The sequence below is a fragment of the Ochotona princeps genome, chromosome 12 (assembly GCF_030435755.1).
Source record: "Ochotona princeps isolate mOchPri1 chromosome 12, mOchPri1.hap1, whole genome shotgun sequence".
Classification (NCBI taxonomy): Eukaryota; Metazoa; Chordata; class Mammalia; order Lagomorpha; family Ochotonidae; genus Ochotona; species Ochotona princeps.
This window is the reverse complement of record NC_080843.1, coordinates 52,523,444-52,543,160: the sequence shown is the minus strand read 5'-3', so window position 1 is coordinate 52,543,160 and position 19,717 is coordinate 52,523,444. Positions and strand designations below refer to the sequence as shown.

The 19,717-nt window shown below is 38.3% G+C and overlaps 1 protein-coding gene across 1 annotated transcript in view; it reads left to right on the top strand.

The window, feature by feature from the left end:
- COG6 (component of oligomeric golgi complex 6) overlaps window positions 1-18,490 on the top strand; it is a 65,734-nt gene extending 47,244 nt beyond the window's left edge. The window contains exons 14-19 of the mRNA XM_058670839.1: window positions 554-685; window positions 1,032-1,199; window positions 2,817-2,924; window positions 3,416-3,469; window positions 6,328-6,407; window positions 16,732-18,490. Of these exons, the coding sequence (XP_058526822.1) occupies window positions 554-685; window positions 1,032-1,199; window positions 2,817-2,924; window positions 3,416-3,469; window positions 6,328-6,407; window positions 16,732-16,879 (690 nt within the window). The 3' untranslated portion in view covers window positions 16,880-18,490. The remainder of the gene's footprint in view (window positions 1-553; window positions 686-1,031; window positions 1,200-2,816; window positions 2,925-3,415; window positions 3,470-6,327; window positions 6,408-16,731) is intronic.
- Window positions 18,491-19,717: the final 1,227 nt, after the last annotated feature.

The following is a 19,717-nucleotide window of genomic DNA, read 5'->3' as shown; positions in this document are numbered from 1 at the left end:
TTGAAAGATTGATTTCTAGACCTGTAACCTACAAGATCACTTCAAATCATTTGTAAAATATGGAATTGAAAATAAGTTTATTTTGCTACGAAAGAGATTTTGAAATCCATTCATAGTTTTTTTTTTATAGTATATGTTTTCTATGAACATTTTGGAGGCCCTTGACATCATACCGAACCAAGTTATCTGAGATTTGGTGAAGTTTATCATTCATATTGTAGTTAAGTTAGAGCCTGTCTGTTGATTGCTTTTTTTATTTGAAAGTTATTTCAAATAAAAGCAAAATATTGTACAAGTGAATGATAACTTCTCATATTTTCTGAATTTTAGTATATAATGCAATGTATTAATTCTGATAAATATAAATGATTTTTGTGTTGTTTCATTTGCTGTTTAATGTAATTTAGTATAAGTTCCTATAAGTTATGGATTTTTAATATGTCAGTGCTTTGTGTATTTTATGTGTATTGTTTTTAGTGTGAACACACATGCATGGGTTCTTGTTAAACTTAGAGTAGAATATAAGCAATGCATAAAGCATTCTCTATTTTAGGTTGAACTCCCACCACCTGATCTTGGACCAAGTTCCGCACTAACCCAGACACTCACATTGTTGCGTGAAGTTTTGGCTTCTCATGATTCTTCAGTCATTCCTTTAGATGCTCGCCAAGCTGATTTCGTGCAAGTATGTAGTAAATTTGTAATAGTAATTGTGTTTGCATCTCCATTGTACATTCTGTTAGGTTGCTAGCATTTTATAGCCCATATGTTTTGACAGTCTCTTTCCTGTTACTGATTTTCTTCTGAGTAAAACAGTTCTCTTTCATTTAAAACATTGAGTCAGTGATGCTTGTTTTAAATGATGTGGCTGTTACACTATTTAATATTTCCTTGTATGCTTGTTTTTTTTTCCTTGTGTGCTTCTACACGTTGACTCCCTGATAGTTTGACAATAACTCTGAAATGTCATTAAGCCAGCACTAGGTCACATAAGAGCAAAAACAGACTTGATTTTTATTTTTCATCTGTAGGTTTTATCATGTGTCTTGGATCCTCTCCTCCAGATGTGTACTGTGTCAGCCAGCAATTTAGGCACAGCTGATATGGCCACTTTCATGGTCAATTCTCTGTACATGATGAAGACAACATTAGCTCTGTTTGAATTCACTGACAGACGTCTGGAAATGCTTCAGTTTCAGGTAAATTCCTGTATAATATTGACTGTTGAGTACTATGGAATCTTTTTTTTTCTCTGTGTGATAGCTTTAAATTTAAATCAGTTGCTTTGATTCATTTCAGTGGTCTAATTTCTGTAAGTTTCTTGAAATAATTTGAAACACATACATGCACCCACGCACATACATACACTTTATATTTTGGCGTTCAGCTGTGGCAAGAGCAGAATTTAATGGTTCAAACCACAGTGTCTGTTGGTAGAATGAAGCTTCTCTGGTTAATTGGGACAGCCTTCAATTCTGTATGTAGGTTTCAGTTTCTGAAGTGTGAATAATAAGCTGTATTTTTCAAGCTTGTAGCTAGTGCAGAACATGTTACAGAGGACAGCTATATTTTTATCTGTGTGTAAACCAGTGTTAGGCAAAACATTGCATTTGTTATACCAGTCATTATTTCTTTACACTAATGGTATCACAAAGGAGCCTCTGATAATTAAATCAATTTTTGAAATTGACATTTGCTTCCAACTTCACAGTGGTCATCGATGTTGAAAACAAAAACCTTCTAAATGTTCCATTTTATCACAAGTATGCAAACATTGCAGTAGTGGATACAGTAAAGATTGATTTGTTTTTTTGAGTTTTCTGAGGAATGAGTTTTAATACATCACATTTGTGTTATTTTCTATGCTTGAATAACTTCTTTTAAAATACATTTATCAGAAAAAATATACTTGTGATTTAAGGTCATATAATTACTAAGTTTGTTGTGAAAAATAACATGTCCTATACTCTCCACTATAGTGTTTCTCTCTCAAGGGTCATAGAATTTCTCTCTTAAGGTATCACATCTTTAATTTTTTTAAAAAAACTAAGTCTTGGGCCCGGCGGCGTGGCCTAGCGGCTAAAGTCCTCGCCTTGAAAGCCCCAGGATCCCATATGGGTGCCGGTTCTAATCCCGGCAGCTCCACTTCCCATCCAGCTCCCTGCTTGTGGCCTGGGAAAGCAGTTGAGGACGGCCCAATGCATTGGGACACTGCACCCGCGTGGGAGACCCGGAAGAGGTTCCAGGTTCCCGGCATCGGATCGGCGCGCATCGGCCCGTTGCGGCTCACTTGGGGAGTGAATCATCGGAGGGAAGATCTTCCTCTCTGTCTCTCCTCCTCTGTGTATATCTGGCTGTAATAAAATGAATAAATCTTAAAAAAAAAAAAAAAAACTAAGTCTTATCTGTGTAAAGTGAACAGATTTCACGTATTTCACAGTACAGATTTAGGAGCCTAGTGATACCTTGGCCTGTGTTTGTTCCTGCCCGTGTTTCCACAAACCATCTTCTTCCACTTTTCTTCCCTCCTCCGTTTCTCCTTTCCTCCCTTCTTCCTTCCCCTGCCCTCTTCTCTCCTCCTTTCCCCTTTTAAAAATGACTTACTCAACTCCTTGTTAACATTTTTAAAATGAGTCTTTATGTTCTTTTTGTTGACTTCTTTGTGGGGAGGAATATTGACTTAGAACCTGTCTGTTGTTCATAATGTGTGCTCCTACGGCGACAGATTTGTGATGAAGAGCTAAGACGCTGCTAGTTCATTTTTACTCTCATCTGTGTATTCCTCCTCTAAAGTGTTTATTTCTGTCTTATTCTAGATCGAAGCACATTTGGACACACTAATAAATGAGCAGGCCTCTTATGTCTTAACTAGAGTTGGCTTGAGTTATATCTATAACACTGTACAACAACATAAGCCTGAACAGGTAAGGAAACGGATGTTTCTAGTTCAAGAGATTCTCCAGTTTAGAGTTTGGCTGCTTAACGCTGCTAGAGCTAAACTCTGGATGTGAATCTTGGCTGTATCGTTCATTACTTTTTTTCCCTGGAAAAGTGCCTTAGCTGTTTGTATTTGTATCTGCTTTCTCTTCTCTAGCTTGGGGTAAAAATAGTAACTGAGTCATATGGTAATTCTGAAGATGAAGTGAGGTAAAATATGTGGAGTTCTTAAATGATTACCCTAGATATTGTAGAATGTTCTCAAATTGTATTTTATCATGCTTACTACCAATAGTTTTGATTAAAAGTATAAAAAATAATTAAAAGACACTGTTTACAGGCCAGAATGGGAGATGACCCTTGACTTTGGAAATAAGTAAAAAGATTTTCCCAATTTGAGCAGTCCGTTAATTGACAAGTGAGATGAAATGCATATCCCTTCCTTTATATTTATTTTTATTATTATTTTTTTTATTAGGGCTCTTTAGCTAATTTGCCAAACCTAGACTCTGTGGCACTGAAGGCAGCGATGGTGAGTGTTTAAGAAAGTATTTCAATTGAAGATTTCTTACGTACCACTCTTTTTTTTCTTTTTTTAATTGATTTTCTTCCTGTGTGTGTGTGTGTGTGTGTGGCTGTTTGATAATTTTGTTTTGGTTTACAGTTTTTCTCTCTTGATATGATATATTCACAGCGGGCCCAGCAGTAATGATGAAGTATGTATTCCTTTAACTAATAAACCTCACACAGTAATATTTTATCCTGCCTGGCAGTGTGATTATTACTGCTTAGGATTTCTTCATTCTCAGTTTTTTCCTAATGTAATAGAGGAAAAAAAAGGGGACAGACAAGAAGAAGTTGTATTTCATCATTGACTTGCGACTACCATGATCCTTAGTTTATAGCTCTTGACTTCTTCCTAAGAAAACAACTGAAATTGGATTCTAGTCTTTAAAGAGTATTGCTCTTGGATGTGCAACTCAGTGCACCACCAGTGTGTTCCCCTCTTCTTCAGTGAGTGTTTGCACCTTCCTTCCTTCTAGTTAACAACTGTCTATGGCCTGTTTCTGTGATTTGTTGGTGATTAAATTATACAGCCCTATTTCTTGCAGGAGTGATGCCTTTGGAAGCTTTATAATGGTAGTGATAATAATTACTGTAGAGCCTAGCAGCGACAGCCATTACTGCTTATTGAATATGCCAACTGTTTTTATGCTTAGAGCCTTAGATCATCATTTGATTCAGGAAGTCAGCCTCCAGAGCTCATGGGCTCAATCACTGTGCTAGGGTACTTCAAAATGTTTGTGAAAATTGATATTAAAATATAGACTTATGTTGATGCAAAAATTGAAATCAGTGCATAGTTTTGTCATTATATGAATTTCCACTATGTACATTGTAAATTTCTTGGATATGTGGATTTAAAATTTTTTCTTCATCAAGATCGACTTAATTTCAGTTTTGACAAACTTCTTTGAAATGTCCCTATACTATATTGCCTATTGTATGTGTTTAAAATATACATACTTAGAATCTCAATGATTTGACTTTCAAAAATATTCTCTAGGATGTTTTGAATGCCAGAGCTTTCTTATATGCCATTTATCAAAACTAAATTTAAGTGAACATAAAGGAATATACCCACATGTTGCCTTACAAATTCAAGAAATGCAGAGCTGATTGTATTAGTATTAAGTAAGGAGAGTTGAAAAACTGAATAGGAACATTATGTCAGAAGAGACACTGTGCACAGAAGCAACCATCATAACCTCTCAATATGAAAAATGTTAACAGCAAAAACAATAGAAATTCAAGGAAAATATGTGAAAGAGTTCAAATAGAAACAAAAGGAATGACTTTTAGATTAAGATTTATGTTTCTTAGGAAACGATATAGAAACTTGCCATATAGCCTAGTAATTGCATTTCAAGATATTTACCCCTAAGTGAAGACCTGTTAAAACAAAGAGCAGTTGTATTAGCACTAAATAAATGCATTGTTCCCTCTGTTTCTTTTGTCTAGATACATATTCAATCCATAATTTAACCTACATAATACTTCTAAACCCCATTAAAATTCTTATGTGCCTCGTCTTAATTTTGAGCAGGTAGTTTGAGTGTGTAATGTCTCCGCAGAAATCCAGATTAAGCTTTGTGTTTAACTCATAATTTTATGTCCAACTCTATGGTATCTCCACCTAGGATTCCAGAGGAACTTCAATTCTGCATATCCAAATCTTAGCCTACCCCACTCTAGCTCATGTTCTTTTTTAGGCTTTTGTAATACACAAAGTTGTAAGAACATCTGTCCATTTGTCATTTCAACAATTACTGATCAATACATTGCTAAGAATTAGGGTGAAAATAGATGTAATATAAAAGGCATGCAGTTCCTACTTGGCAAAATAAATACATTATAAATGTATTTGTCTTATAACGATATTGTGAATTAAGTTATATAAATTTAATATTTGGCAGTCAGACTCTTCATCCTGCCAGTAAGCAAGTCCTAAAGATTTGATGTTGACTTGCTTAAATGTATCTCGAATTCTCCCCACATTGACTGCCCTGCTGTCTGCAGCAGATACAACAATTGTATGGACAATTAATATCTTCTATTCCAGATTTAGAGCTTTAAAACTTAGCTTACTCTGCTGCTATAATAGCATGCTGATGGCTTTATGTAAAATTGAAATCCTCAGAAAGGCATGTAAGTTTTACTTTTCTGGTCATTTTCCTTCTTACTCCAATATCCCTCCATGTGCTGTCCTTTCCCAGAGCCTTCTTCCCCTGCCTAATGTCTTTTCACCTTTAGGATCTCACTTCAGCGTATGCTCAAAGTTTCCTCAGGTATGCGCTTGCCAGGCACCAGACTAGGCTCCCAGTTACATTTTACAATACCTTGATATTTTATTTCATAACATTTCACAGTTTGTAGTTTATATAGTTATTTACATTGTTACCTGCCTCACTGGACTGAAAGTTCTGTGAATCAAGAAATTGTCCTCTTTGCTATTACTGTGTTTTCATTGCCTGAGACTTCTCTAATAATATGTATTCCAGTAATACTGAGTGAATATATTAATGAACACATTAACAAATACAGTAGATCCAGGGAGGTAATATAGACTTGAAATCTGATAACTCAATAAATGTAGTGAAGGATGTTAAAATTAATATTTTGAATTCAGAATTCTAGAAGTAGATTTGCTAATATTTTAGTAATTTAAAATAATGTTTTAATTAAAATTATTAGAAAATACTCATTTGGGAAATGAGCATTGCAACATGGGACTTCTCCTAAAATATAATCCTTAATAGAGATGATTACATTTGAGCTGTTTGATTACAAATGCACTCACTTTATACTTTGCATTTCTCTCCCATGTAGGTTCAGTTTGATCGTTACCTGTCAGCCCCAGACAACCTGCTAATGCCTCAGCTGAACTTTCTTCTAAGTGCTACAGTAAAGTAAGTCTATTTTGTTCTAAATAGTTGGTAATGGATCATATATGTATATATATATATACATATATATATATAAAGATTTATTTGTTTTTCTTGGAAAGTCAAATATACAGAGAGGAGGAGAGACAGAGATGAACATCTTCTATCCGTTGATTCACTCCCCAGTTGGCCACAGTGGGCAGAGCTGAGCCAATCTGAAGCCAAGGGCCTGGAGCTTCTTCTGGGTCTCCCACACATGTGTAGGATCCCAAGACTTTGGGCCCGTCCTTGACTGCCTTCCTAGACCACAAGCAGGGAGCTGGATGGGAAGCAGAGCAGCTGGGATTAGAAATGCCACCTCTGTGTGCATGTGCAAGGCGAAGATTTTAGCTGCTAGGCTACTGCGCCGGGCCCTGGATATTTTTTGAAAGAAAAGTACATTTCTTACAAAAAAAAAAAAGCTATCTTTAAGATCAGTAAATTTACCTTTGAGGATATGTGTTTATCAGCATTTTCACTTCCTTGGTATCCCAAGGATGTGACCTTGAACCTGTCCATACTTATTTGAGTGGAAAGTACAAGTGTACTGTGCTGTACAGTTATTGAGTTGGCCTAGAAAAAAATATACTGTTTAATGGTAGGCTTGTAGTGGTAGGAACAGCAACTACTAAAGCAAAATTATTTAATATGAAGGAGATGATGTAAGAGAGAATGTTGGACAATTATTATCATCAAAAAGAGGAAAACAGAACAAATGGGATAAGTGTAAACGAATAACATGATAATGTGCTTAAATCTAGGTATAATGGTAACTAATATGTAAAAAGACTTCATGTTCTAAATGAAAGACAAATTGATTAGGTGCAAAAGCATGACCCAACTACCTGCTGTCTATAAGATATCTACTTTATTTTTGTTGATTTGAAAGAGAAAGATATCCCATCACTTCTCAAGTTCCCAGAACACACAGGGCTGGGCAAGACCAAAGCCAGTAGCTGAGTACTCAGTCTGGGTGTCCCATGTGAGTGATAGGGATACAAGTACTGAGCCTTCCCCTGCTGACTCGCAGGACGCACAGCGTCAGAAAGCTAGGATGGACAGTAGTTCCAGGATCCAAATGATAGCTGAACCTCTGTGCCAGACACCACAAACATGCACCCTAAATACAAGGACAGATACTTTCAATGTAAAAAAAAGGGACACAAGTTAAGATATATTGTGCAAGTACAAATCAATAAAGCTGTATTAACTATGTTAATATGATTAAAAATAGACTACGAGGTAGATAATAATGCTACATATAAAATGCTTCACAGTAATGATAGGACCAGTTTGAAGAACATAAAATAGTAAATATATGCATGCAACAATGTAGCCACAAATAACGTGAAGTACGGGCTCAGAGGACTGAGAAAAATAGATGAATCAACTATTAAGGTTAGTAATTAATCAAAAAAATAAGGTGGAAAATTGGGATGCTGTGAAGCAATTCAGTAGCATTAATATTTCAGCATAAACCTTGTAGCATTCTACACATGGCTATAAAAATAGCATATTCTTCACAAGTGCATATACAACAGCAGGAAGCTATTTGAAGGTAAAGAGGAAATAAAGTAAAAAGGAAGAAGTTCAAAGCAATATTGCTTTTATAAGTTCCAGTTTATTGATTTGTACAATAAATTCAATAAAACAAATTATCCTATTTTAATATAGGAAAGCCTCATGTAGAGTTTGTTTAATTGATTTGTTTATTTGCTTGAAATAATTATGGAGAGAGAGAGAAAGAGACGTTATCTTCCATCTATTGGTTCACTCCCCAAATGGTCACAATGGCAAAAGTTGTACCTGTGTAAAGCCAGGAGCTTCTGGGTCAGCTGCTGGAAGGCAGAGGCCCAAGCAGTTGAGCCATTTTTGACTGCTTTCCTAGGCACTAGCAGGGAGATAGATCAGAAGTGGAGCAGCTAGAGTACGAACTGCCCATAGATGGGATGCCAGCATTGCAGGCTACAGCTTCACCTACTGTACCACAATGCCAGCCCCTCAGTACAGATTTTTAAAAGCACTGTTTATCTGGTTTTCTCTTGATAAGAGACCATTTAAAACGAATGATAAATGTTTACCTAGAAAAAAATATATGAAAGGAACTTCTGATCACTTTCAGCATCTCTGCGATTACCACTCAGGTTCAAGGAAACATCATTTGTGTCTAAATTATCTTCTTTGCCTCCGAACTACTTTATTTTCACTCTTGCTCTGCCAGTCTATTGCAACCACTATGATCTTACCTAAACTTCCCAAGCAAAATAATCCTTTAATGAGTTACTGAATTTAGTTCTCCCTTTGACTATATAAATTAGAATGTTTCACACATGAAGCAATATCATGGAAAGGTTAAATGATTGTGCCAAGGTTCAGCAATTAATAAGATTTGATTTCAGTATTTCTTATCCTAGAGCCTGATCTATATTATGTTTTTAATAGTCCTTTCTCTTTATTATTTTTAAGCAAAGCTCAAAGATGTTTGTTGTGTGTAATAGATAACATCTGTGTGAAATAACTGAAAGAGTCTCTTCAAATATAGTTTGATTTCACTTTGAAAAAATAGGAAACTGACTTGGGATGAAAAATTGAATTGACCTATTATGACATTTTTGATGTTTTATTGTGATAAAGAGGAATGCAAGTTTTAACCAATCTATTATGCATGAATGTACTATCATATTCTGAAATTTTCAGGCTTAACCTGTCAATACCTTCTTTTCTCATGTGGGACGTCTGATTGCACTCTTAACTGTGGTGCTATGATAAAGCTCAGTTTTAGTGATCATAAAACTTGAATGTGGTAGAAAGCTATTTTTAGAATTGCTTGGTTTATAATTATGATAAAGTTGTATCAAGTAGTTATGGCAACCAAAAATTCTGCAGTACTGGTTAATGACAAGCTCACTAATTCTGAAAGTAAGCAATTCATTTTAGTTCAGTGCTTTAAATAATTATCTAAAAATCAGTTATGGTTGTGAGTATATTTTAAAATAAGAAAGATATGTGTTTACTTTTTCTTTTTTGTTTTATTTTTTGATTGTATAAATTTTATTTTTGATAAGTTTTACATATTTGATTGGGTGCAAAGGGTCAAGGGTTAGAGGAAACTTGGTGAGACCATTGTTTCTTCTTTTCGACCTGTATCTGGGGGGAGGGTAGAGATAAGGGGAGAAGCCACAACCAGTCTCCCAGCCATCCCAGGGTCCCCGATGTGGGGCATGTTCCAAGCATCCTGCTCAAGTGAATTTGATAGTTCAACAATTTTATATTGCTGCCGATCTTGCCACTCCAGTCACAATGAAATCTCTTCAGACTCCACTGGCTGAGTAAATCCACCTTAGAGACTCCGTTTGCCCAGGTATTCACTGCCAACACTTGGCTAGGGGAGTTGATAGATTTGTTCCGTTCTCCATCCTCTGTTATGGTACTAGGTGTCCTCTGCAGGCTCCAGTGTACTGCCATATGCTCCATGTGTTACCTGATATGCTGTCCATTGCTCCAGCTAAGTCCAGCTAAGAGGAGGTCCAGCTCTGACACATGCATTCCATGGTCAGACTGTGGAACCTGCAATTTTCTCCATGGTTGGAGTTCTGAGTCCAGCAGTTCAGTTGGGGGAATTCCCAAAGAAACTTCATCTGAGGTGATCCCAAACCTGACTTTTGTGTGTGCTTGCTAATACAGGATCCAACACAGTCCATTGCCCAAATTGGCCTCTGTGCATATTGTTAGTTGCAATTGCTAGGTCAGTTCTGTCTCCGGCCCTGTCTTCTAATGAGTGTTGCAGTCCAGTCCGATCCTACCACCACACACTCAACCCCCTCGCAAACCAGTGGGAGTTGTAGCCTATTCAGGGCGACCCCCACCTGGTCCGCCCCACCCTAGTTCTCACTCTTGCTAGTATGTACAGCAGACTGGTCTTGTCTGTCCCATATCCCATTCAGTTCTCATGTGTATCAATGGACTTTGAAGCCTAGTTCAACCCAACCAGCTCCACTATCCAGCCCACACATGTGCTGGTGTGTGCCATTCTCTGTCTAGCCATGCAAGTGCCAGTCCTGGGTCTCATGCTCACCAGTGGGAGTGGCAACCCAAGAAGGAGGTGCCTGATGTTTCCCTACTGGGCCCAGTGCCACCTCTGGATCTTGCACTCTCCAGGTGGTACTGCAGTTTAGCTCGATAGTTTTCCATCTGTGCCAGCATCTTCTAGCTGATGCTGCAGCAAAGCCCAAACAAACCTCATCCCCTCTGGCTTATGCATGCACCAGGATGTACAGTCAATCCATCCTGACTTTCCCCTGATCCAGTTCACATGAGGCAAACAGGGGTTATACCCCTGCCTGGCCTGATCTGCCCCCACTTTCTGCTCTCACGTTCACTTGTGGGAATAGTGGCCCAGCAGGGGAGCTCCCTACAACTCACTTACTGGGTTCGCCCACTCTCCCTTGGATTTCACGTGTGTTGGGTGGGTGCTTTGACCTAGGCTGGCATGGCCTGCCTCACCTCGGGTGCTGTAGCCTGGCCTAGTCCGGCCCACTCCCAGTTCCAGCTCATACTGGTAGGGACTACAGCCTAGCCAGCCCAGCCAGCTCCTGGCCCGAAAGTGAACTGGCTGGTATTGCGACCGGATCTGGGATGACCCACACACCATTCTGGCTCTCGGATTTGCCAAGATGGTGGCAGTGGGTGGAGCCATGATCCTGTGCATGCTCAGAATCGTCCAACATTCGTCCCCAGGATGGTCTCTGGACAGAGGAAATTCTCATACCTTGGGCTTGGAAAAGCTCTGGACCCTTCCCCCACCTAGCTGCAGTGGATGGGGAGCCAGTACTCCCAGCAGCAAGGAAGCTTGGGCAGACACTGGTACCCCGAGCCACAGCCACGTGGCTGGGGGATCCAGACACCTGTGCTGCTGCTCAGACTTACCTGGACTCCCATCATTATGTGTTTATATATTAACCTTTAATCAAATTTTTAGAACTTATAATATTTGATTCTTATGACACTATACTGGGTGTTTAACTTCCTCAGTGTTGCAGAAGTAATTTGAAAATAATGCCCTTTTGGAAAATTGTGTGGAAAACCATTCTCTATTCCGTTATCTTTCTTTTCTTGCAGAAAACTAAATAATTATTATTGTATGTTCTATGTGATACACTGCTGTAATGTACTACTTTTAAAGGGTAAGAAATACTAAAGAGCTTCCAAAATATGGAACAAAGGCAAGTGAAGTCTGGCAGAGCAGCATTTTTTACCAGTGTCGTTCTGAAGCATTGGGTGTAGGTCACTGAGCAGTTACTGTTTCAGGAGACAAACCTTTGTTTGATTCTGCTGACTAGGGTTTGAAGTCTGTGTCCTCTGTGAACATGTTCACTTGTAGACTATCTAATGAAGGTGGAAAAAATAACCTTAAAAATCATGATTTTGTTTTTTTCTGAAACATATTAGTTCATTTAGTTTAACCTCACTTATTCTGACCTTTTCTTCTAAGATTTATTTTTATTGCAAAGTCAGATATACAGAGAGTAGGAGAGACAGAGAGGAAGATTTTCCGTCTGATGTTTTGCTTCCCAAGTGACCAAAATGGCCTGTGCTACACTGATCCAAAGCCAGGATCTAGGAACTTTTTCCAGGTCTCTCACATGGGTGCAGGGTCCCAAGGCCTTTTGCCATCCTCGACTGCCTTCACAGGCCACAGGTAGGGAGCTGGATGGGAAGCGGAGCTGCCGGGACACAAACCAGCACCCATGTGGGATGCTGGCGCTTCTAAGAAGTCGACTTTAGCCGCTAAGCCACCGTGCCGGGCCTATTCTGACCCCTTTAAAATACCTATAAACGACCAGTTCCAGATAATGACCTACCTGAGGATCTCCCCTGCAAAAAAAAAAAAAAAAAAAAGGTAGTGTTAAAAGGGAAGTTTATAGTATTTGGTGCATACATTAAGTAAAGACCCGTAAGTGATCTAACAGTGTATCTCAAGGACTCAAAATGACAAGAAAAGCCAAAGCTAAAATTAGAAGAAGGAAAGAAATAATTAAAACATAGATAAAAACTGAACAGACTTGAAGACAAGATATACAAAGGATCAGTGAGTTAAAGTGCTAGTTTGACAATTAAAAAAAAAATAGATAATCCATAGGTCCGCTCAACCAACAGAAAGGAAGGAGAAGACTTAACGAATAAGGAACAAAAAAGGTTTTATAGTGGATATCACAAAAATAGTATCATCAGGAATTACTGCAGCTATGTGTCAACAAATCTAGTAGAAATGAATAGATTTCAAATAATTGCAATTATTTGAGGCACTAAGACAAAAGACCTAAGCAGATCAGTAAGTTAGAAGGATATTGTGTCATCGAAACCCTCCCAACAAGGAAAGTTCAGGACTGAATAACTTATCTGCAAAATTCTACCAAAACTTACGAAGACCCAATCTTAGTTCTTAAAGTATTCAAAATAATTGAAAAGGAGGCAATCCTCCCAAAATTCTTTGATGATGTCATTATTACTTTAAATATGAAACCAGAAAAAAATAGAGCAAACAGAGTGTCCTACGGTGAACATATCTCTGATGAGCACAAATGCAGAAATGAAGAAAAAGGTTGGTACTTGAATCCAACATTAAAAAGATTTATCTACCTTTAGCAAATGGATTTTCCCCCTTAGGATACAGTAGTGCTTCAGTCCCTGCATATCCATAAACCTGATACATCACGTGAACAAATCAACACATAGAAACCATGTGACTATTGTAGTAAGTGCAGAGAAAACATTTGATAAAATAAAACATCCTTTCATGATTAAAAGAAAATTTAGGGCCTGGTGCAGTGGCCTAGCAGCTAAAGTCCTTGCCTTGAACGCGCCAGGATCCCATATGGTCACTGGTTCTAATCCCGTCTGCACGATTCCCATCTAGCTCCCTGCTTGTGGCCTGGGAAAACAGTCAAAAACAGCCCAAAGCCTTGGGACTCTGCACCCGCGTGGGAGACCCAGAGGAAGCTCCTGGCTCCTGGTTTAGGATCAGCCCATTGTGGCTACTTGTGGAGTGAACCATCGGACAGAAGATCTTCCTCTCTGTCTCTCCTCCTCTCTGTATATCTGAATTTCCAATGAAAATAAATCTTAAAAAAAAAAAAAAAGACTTAAGCAGCTTGAATGTGAATGTAGAGGGAACTTGTCTCACCACAAACAAGGAAAAAAGTATAAAGAGACACAGCCAGCATGATATTGAATGGACAAAGTTGGAAGCATTTCTACTAAGTTCTAGTACCAGAGATGGATGTCCACTCTTCACCATTACTGTTCTGAATATTTCTTGAAGTTTTAGCCATAACCATTAGAGAAGAAAAAGAAAGCAAAGATCTACAAGGAGGAAAAGAGGAGGTGACATGATTTATACATTGGGAAACCAAAATTCCCCAGTAATGCTATCAAAAGAGTTTGACAAGATTGCAAGATATAAAATCAATACAGAAATATCAGTAGCACTTATATATACTAACAGATTTTTAAAAGCTAAAGAGTGAATGTACGTAGTAATTCTAGAAGTTTAAAGGAAGAGATAGTAAAATGGCAATAGAATAAAACATTTTCTAACTGTACAAACATATTTATATAGAAATAACTGATACGCTTATTTTAAATAATTATTTGCCGATCCCAGTTTCTGAAAATACTATATGTTAGATTGGTCGATTTTATAAATATACTACTGACTATTAAATAATTACTAACTCATGGAAAAAGGGAAAGAAGACGACTCCATAAATGTGAAGGATCCTTTTTTCTTCCTCACAGATTGACCAAATATTCAGTTATCACATTGAAAACGTACTGGATTTTAAAGGATGTTACTTGAAGTTTTGCAAGCAACTACATTGTGAACATCATATATTCCTGTAATCCTAAGAATTTTAAAAAAGATTTATTTTAGATGAAATTAGAGAAATTTTCCATCTGCTGGTTCTCTCTCGCAATGGCTACAGTGGTCAGCTCTGGGCAGAGTTGACGCCAGGAGCCAGGAACTTCTTCCTCGTGCCTCAAGTGAGTCCAGGGGCTCAACTTCAGCCATCGTCTGCTGATTGTCTCAGACTATTAGCAGTTAGCTGGGATGAAAGTGGATCAACTGTGACTCAAGCCAGAGCCCATATCTGATTGTGGTATCACAGGCAGCATCCTAATGCTGGGCCTCTAAGCATCTTAAATAAAAACTTTAATTGAAAGACAGACAGGTCCTGTCAGTGTATCACCATCCAGGAATCTTCACTAGCCAGGACTGGACTATGCTGGGTGGACCTGGTGTCCAGAACTCCCACATAAGTGACAGGAATTCAATCACTTGATTAATCAGTGCAGGCTCCTTCCGTTTGCATTACTAGGGAGATGGATTACCAGTAAAATGCCCTGTATGCCCAAAGCAGTTTACGGATTCAGCTCAATCCTAATTAAAATACAAAGGATATTCTCAGATCTAGAAAAAGATTCTAAAATTTGTGTGGAGACATAAGAGATTACAAATAGCTAAAACGATCTTGGATTATAAAAACACATCAGAGGCTTTACAATTTCAGGCTTCAAGACATGCTGCAGGCAGTTGTAATTAAAATCACCTAGCCATGTCCCAGAAATAAACGTGTATACCAGTGGAACAGATCAGAAACCCCAGAAATTAATCCATGTATCACAACCCAACTGATCTAACAAAGGATCTAAATTCACTTCCTGAAGAACAGACAGACTGTTTAAGAAATAGTACTGGAAAGAGTTGATTTCCATGTTCATAGGTCTCATGGAAAAAGACACCCTATGGAATAAATTAATTCAAATGGATCGGTGTTCTAAACCTAGGATCGGCAAGCACTAAATTACCAGAGGGAAACATAGGAAAATCAGTGCAAGATGTTGACACAGGGAAGGACTTTCTGGATAAGACCTCAGAAGCACAGGCAACGAAAGTGAAGACAGACAAGCTAAGACACTTGTACACAGCAAAGGAAACATTCAGTGAAGTGAAAGGGCAGCTGACAGAATATTTGCAATTTGTATGTCTTGTAAGGGATTAATATCCAGAAGGAGCTCAAAAACTGAACATCCCAACAGCCAATCCAGTAAAGAGTGCACCAAAGCATATGAAGAGACATTTTTTTCATTTTTTTTAGTTTAAAAAATTTTTCGTGTTTATTTGAAGAGCACTTACAGAGAGACAGACAGACATGGGCTTTCCTTATGCTAGTTCACTCTCCAAATGGCTATTAAAGCAGCTGAGGCTGGGTTAGGATAAAACCAGAATCCAGAAGCTTCCTGTGGGTCTCCCACGCAGGTTCAGGAATCCAAGTACTTTGGCCATCTTTTGCTGCTTTCTGAGGTACATCAACATGTAGCTGAGTTGGAAGGTGGAGCAGCTGGGACTTGAGTATATAACATACTTATATGTTATGGTCATGATTTAACTTGCCGTACCACAATGCCAGCCCCAAACAGGCAATTTTCAAAGGATGAAATTCACATGACTGAAGACACATGAAAAAATACTCAGAATAACTAACCATTAGAAAAATGCAAGTTAAAGCCACAGTGAAGTTTCCCCTCAGTCCAGTTAGGATGGCAATATCCAAAAATTAAACAGTAAAAAATACTGGTGAGGATAGGAGAAAGTGTTCTTATCAGTGAGTATGTATGAATAATGCAAGTGACTGATGACAGGAAGTAGGTAACATGAAAACATGAGAGGGTTGATGCAGATTTAATGAAACAAATGCTCTTATCCTGGCTGAATATTTTTAAAACATTTGTAAGTCCTAACGTCTTATTTTTTCACATATTTTTGTAAAAATTTCTCTTTATGAGAATACTATAGTTTGCTGTAGGCAGGTACCACATTTTATCCAGCTGATCCGCAGATTAAGAGAAATCTAGGCGATTATTATCGGATTTGTAGGAAAAGGACAGTGTATTACAAATGTTTTTGAGACAAGTTGTGTTCTGAAATATGAACATTTGTAAGCTTTCTTCTTTCAGGAAAATAAAGGAAACATTGAATGTGGGTACAGTTTGTGTTTTCTTGTTTGACAATGCCATATATATATGCATATACACATACACTCCAAGCGCTTGCCCTAAGGATGCAACAGTGAAAAGACGCAGTTCTTACCCTCTGGGCCAATCGAGTATCGGGAATTTAATCATAAATGTTAATTTATGGGATAGACTCTGGAGCTTTCATGTTGTGTGAAATGCATTGCAATGAGTTTTCTTATTCTTGGGAACATTCTTTCAGATTATGTGTTCATGATTGTTTGTTTGTCATTAGAGAGCAGATTATAAAACAGTCCACAGAACTGGTCTGCAGAGCCTATGGTGAAGTGTATGCAGCCGTGTTGAATCCCATCAATGAGTACAAAGATCCAGAGACCATCCTACACCGATCACCACAGCAAGTGCAAACACTTCTCTCCTGATTGTCTTGTTTGTTCTGTTGGCACGCTGTCGCACTCCTAAGACACTGAAGACTGCCGTCGTTTTAGAAGACTTATCTTTTACATTTGATAGAATTTTCTTTGTGTCATGAGATTGTAGATTAAGATAATGCCCTTTGCATTCACTAACCTGGAAGTAAGCATAATGCTGGCCTGAGTTCATATTGCCCCATTTCAGTTTTATGGAAAAGCTCTATTGTAGGCTGCATTTCTAGCTCTGTAATTTCCATCAACTCTGTAACACAAATGTATGGGAGAAAGGAGAGTGAAAGATTTGGCTAATTTTTTTTTTCACAAAACTAGTTTTTAGTTGATAGCATATAAAAATTGTGTGAAGTTAAGAATTAGCATGAGGTTATGATCCAATAAATGTCTCTTTATCCCAAGATTCATTTCCTTTCTTTTTAGATATTGATGTAAGTTGACTTCATGACTTTTTGGAATGTTACCTGTATCTTTTTCTTCAGAACAACTGTCTGAAAGTGTTAGAAGAAAGGAAAAGAGACAGTAGTTTGTGCTGCTGGTGTACCCAGCCAGGCATCTACTTACTGTTTTTGTAATTGACTATGTGTTTATGTGTAATTGTAAATATACAGTTAGCAAAAAGGAAAAAAAAGTAGTGAAGTCATGTAACTAGAGTGTGGATGTCTGTGGATGCCCGGGAGGAAAGCTGGAGCTTTGCACTTTGAGTGTCAGGTCAGGAGATGCATGTTTAAGAACACGTGTTGGCTGAACAGTGCACTCTACGTGCATTCAGCAACAAACATTGACTGCCAGAGGACAGTTGTAAGCAGGCAGTGGATTTGCCTCTGGGAGGGTGACCCAGGCTGTAACTTGAGAAGGCGTTTTCTTTTCGGTGTTTTTGTTAACTGTAAGTGTACATTTGCAGACTGGACTGTGTAGAACTTTTCAGTAGAAGCATACCTTGTGTACTGATAAAATCAGCTTAATCAACACTTTCTTTGACATCAATTTATGATTAGAAGCTTAGGTTTTTATTCAGGAAATATATACTAGGTTCCTGTAAACTGATGAACACTCAGAATCTCTGTAGTTAACAACTGCATGGGTTTGATGTGGCTTTATTTTGTTAAGGTTTTCAAAACAGCTCTTACTAGTCCTCCCCCCAAAAATCTTCATTTCTGGTAGAGAAAAGAGGTAGTTTTTAAGCTGTGAATTGAGAAAAACAAGGCACAAAGGAAAAAGTTAACTAGTTCCAAAATTTTGTAAAGTAATAAAATTGATACTTATAGATTTGACCCATACCAAATTTGTGTTTGTAGAACATAGTTTATTAACCTGCCTGAAGCTTACACTTGTTTATACCTACTGTGACTCTATTTTAGAGTGAGAATGATTGATGATGTTTCATCTATTCTTGTATAAAACTGTATTTTTATTCCTTCTCCTTCAAAGACTAAATAAGGTATAAAAGATATATAAAATATAATTTAAATCTTACGTAATTTATTTCTACTGTGAAAACAATGTTGACACTTCACCATTAATGCATTTCTTTATTTTCTATGAAATAATGTATTTTACTGATTACCTCGTTTTCCTAAATAAAAGATTAAACTATTTCTATAGTAGCAGTCTTTGCAGTGTTTTTTGATTTTCCTTACACTTTCATTAATATGATTTTGGCAAACACGTGAGTAGGAAAAGAAACCACAATCATTTGCCTCTTGCCGATGTGTTAGTCAATGATGGACTTAACTATATGACGGTGCTCACTTGCGACTATAACGGACTTGAAAAATTCCTATATCCTCGGAACATTGTAATGTTATATATGATGTCTTATGGCGATATTGGTATAAATATACCTGTTATGGTGTTTGTTATATAAAAGCATTGGCCATACAATTAAATATAGTACCTAATGCTTGATATTCAATGATGTTACTGGTTTATTACTCTGGTTTTATTATTTTACAGTGTACATTTAAAAAAATTCTCGATAATATTTACATAGTTGATCAGGGTGGGAAGGATCAAGAGTTGGGGAAAAGTGCGTGTGATCATTGTTTCCAAATTTTCTATTTCTTCCTGTTTCTGAAGGAAGGGGAGAGATAAAGGGAGAAGTCACACACAGCCTCCCAAATGCCCCAGTGCCCGGGAATGGGGAACTGCCACTTCATATCGACCACGGGTCCCGATGTGGTGCATGCTCCTGGGTTCTGCTCAAGTGTTCTGGATAGTTCTGTAATGCTGTCGATTTTACTGATGCAGGGATGAGGAAGCCCTCCCAGTGTCCATTGGCTGACATAGTCGACCTTAAGTCCGTTCACCCAGATTTTTGTTGTCATCATTTGGCTGGGGTAGTTGACCAGTTTATTCTGTTCTGCTGTGGTGCATATGGACTGCCATATTCTCCATGTGCATCAGGGCCTGCCATCCACTGCTCCACCTTTTCCACTGAGGAGGATGTGTTTTTACAGGCAGAGCCAAGGACCCGGGCCAGGTGACCCAGGTCCTGTGACCCAGGGCTCTCAGGAACACCTATCCCCAGAGCTTATGGTCCTGGCACCATCTTGCTGGGGAGCCCAAGGACCCAGTCCAGGTGACCCAAGCTCCACTGGATCCCTGACCCTCAGGGCTTACAGACTCACTACCCACCTTGCAGGCTGGCCAAGGACCTGGGGCCAGGCAACCCACCGGGGCTCATGAACCTGGTACTCACCTCACAGGCAGGCCAAGAAACCTGGACCAGATGATCTGGGCCCAACCAAGTCCAGCACCCCTGCCAGATCCACTGCCCCTAGGGCTCACAGACCCAGCATGCACCTTGCAAGTGGGCACAGGGGTCCCAAGCCA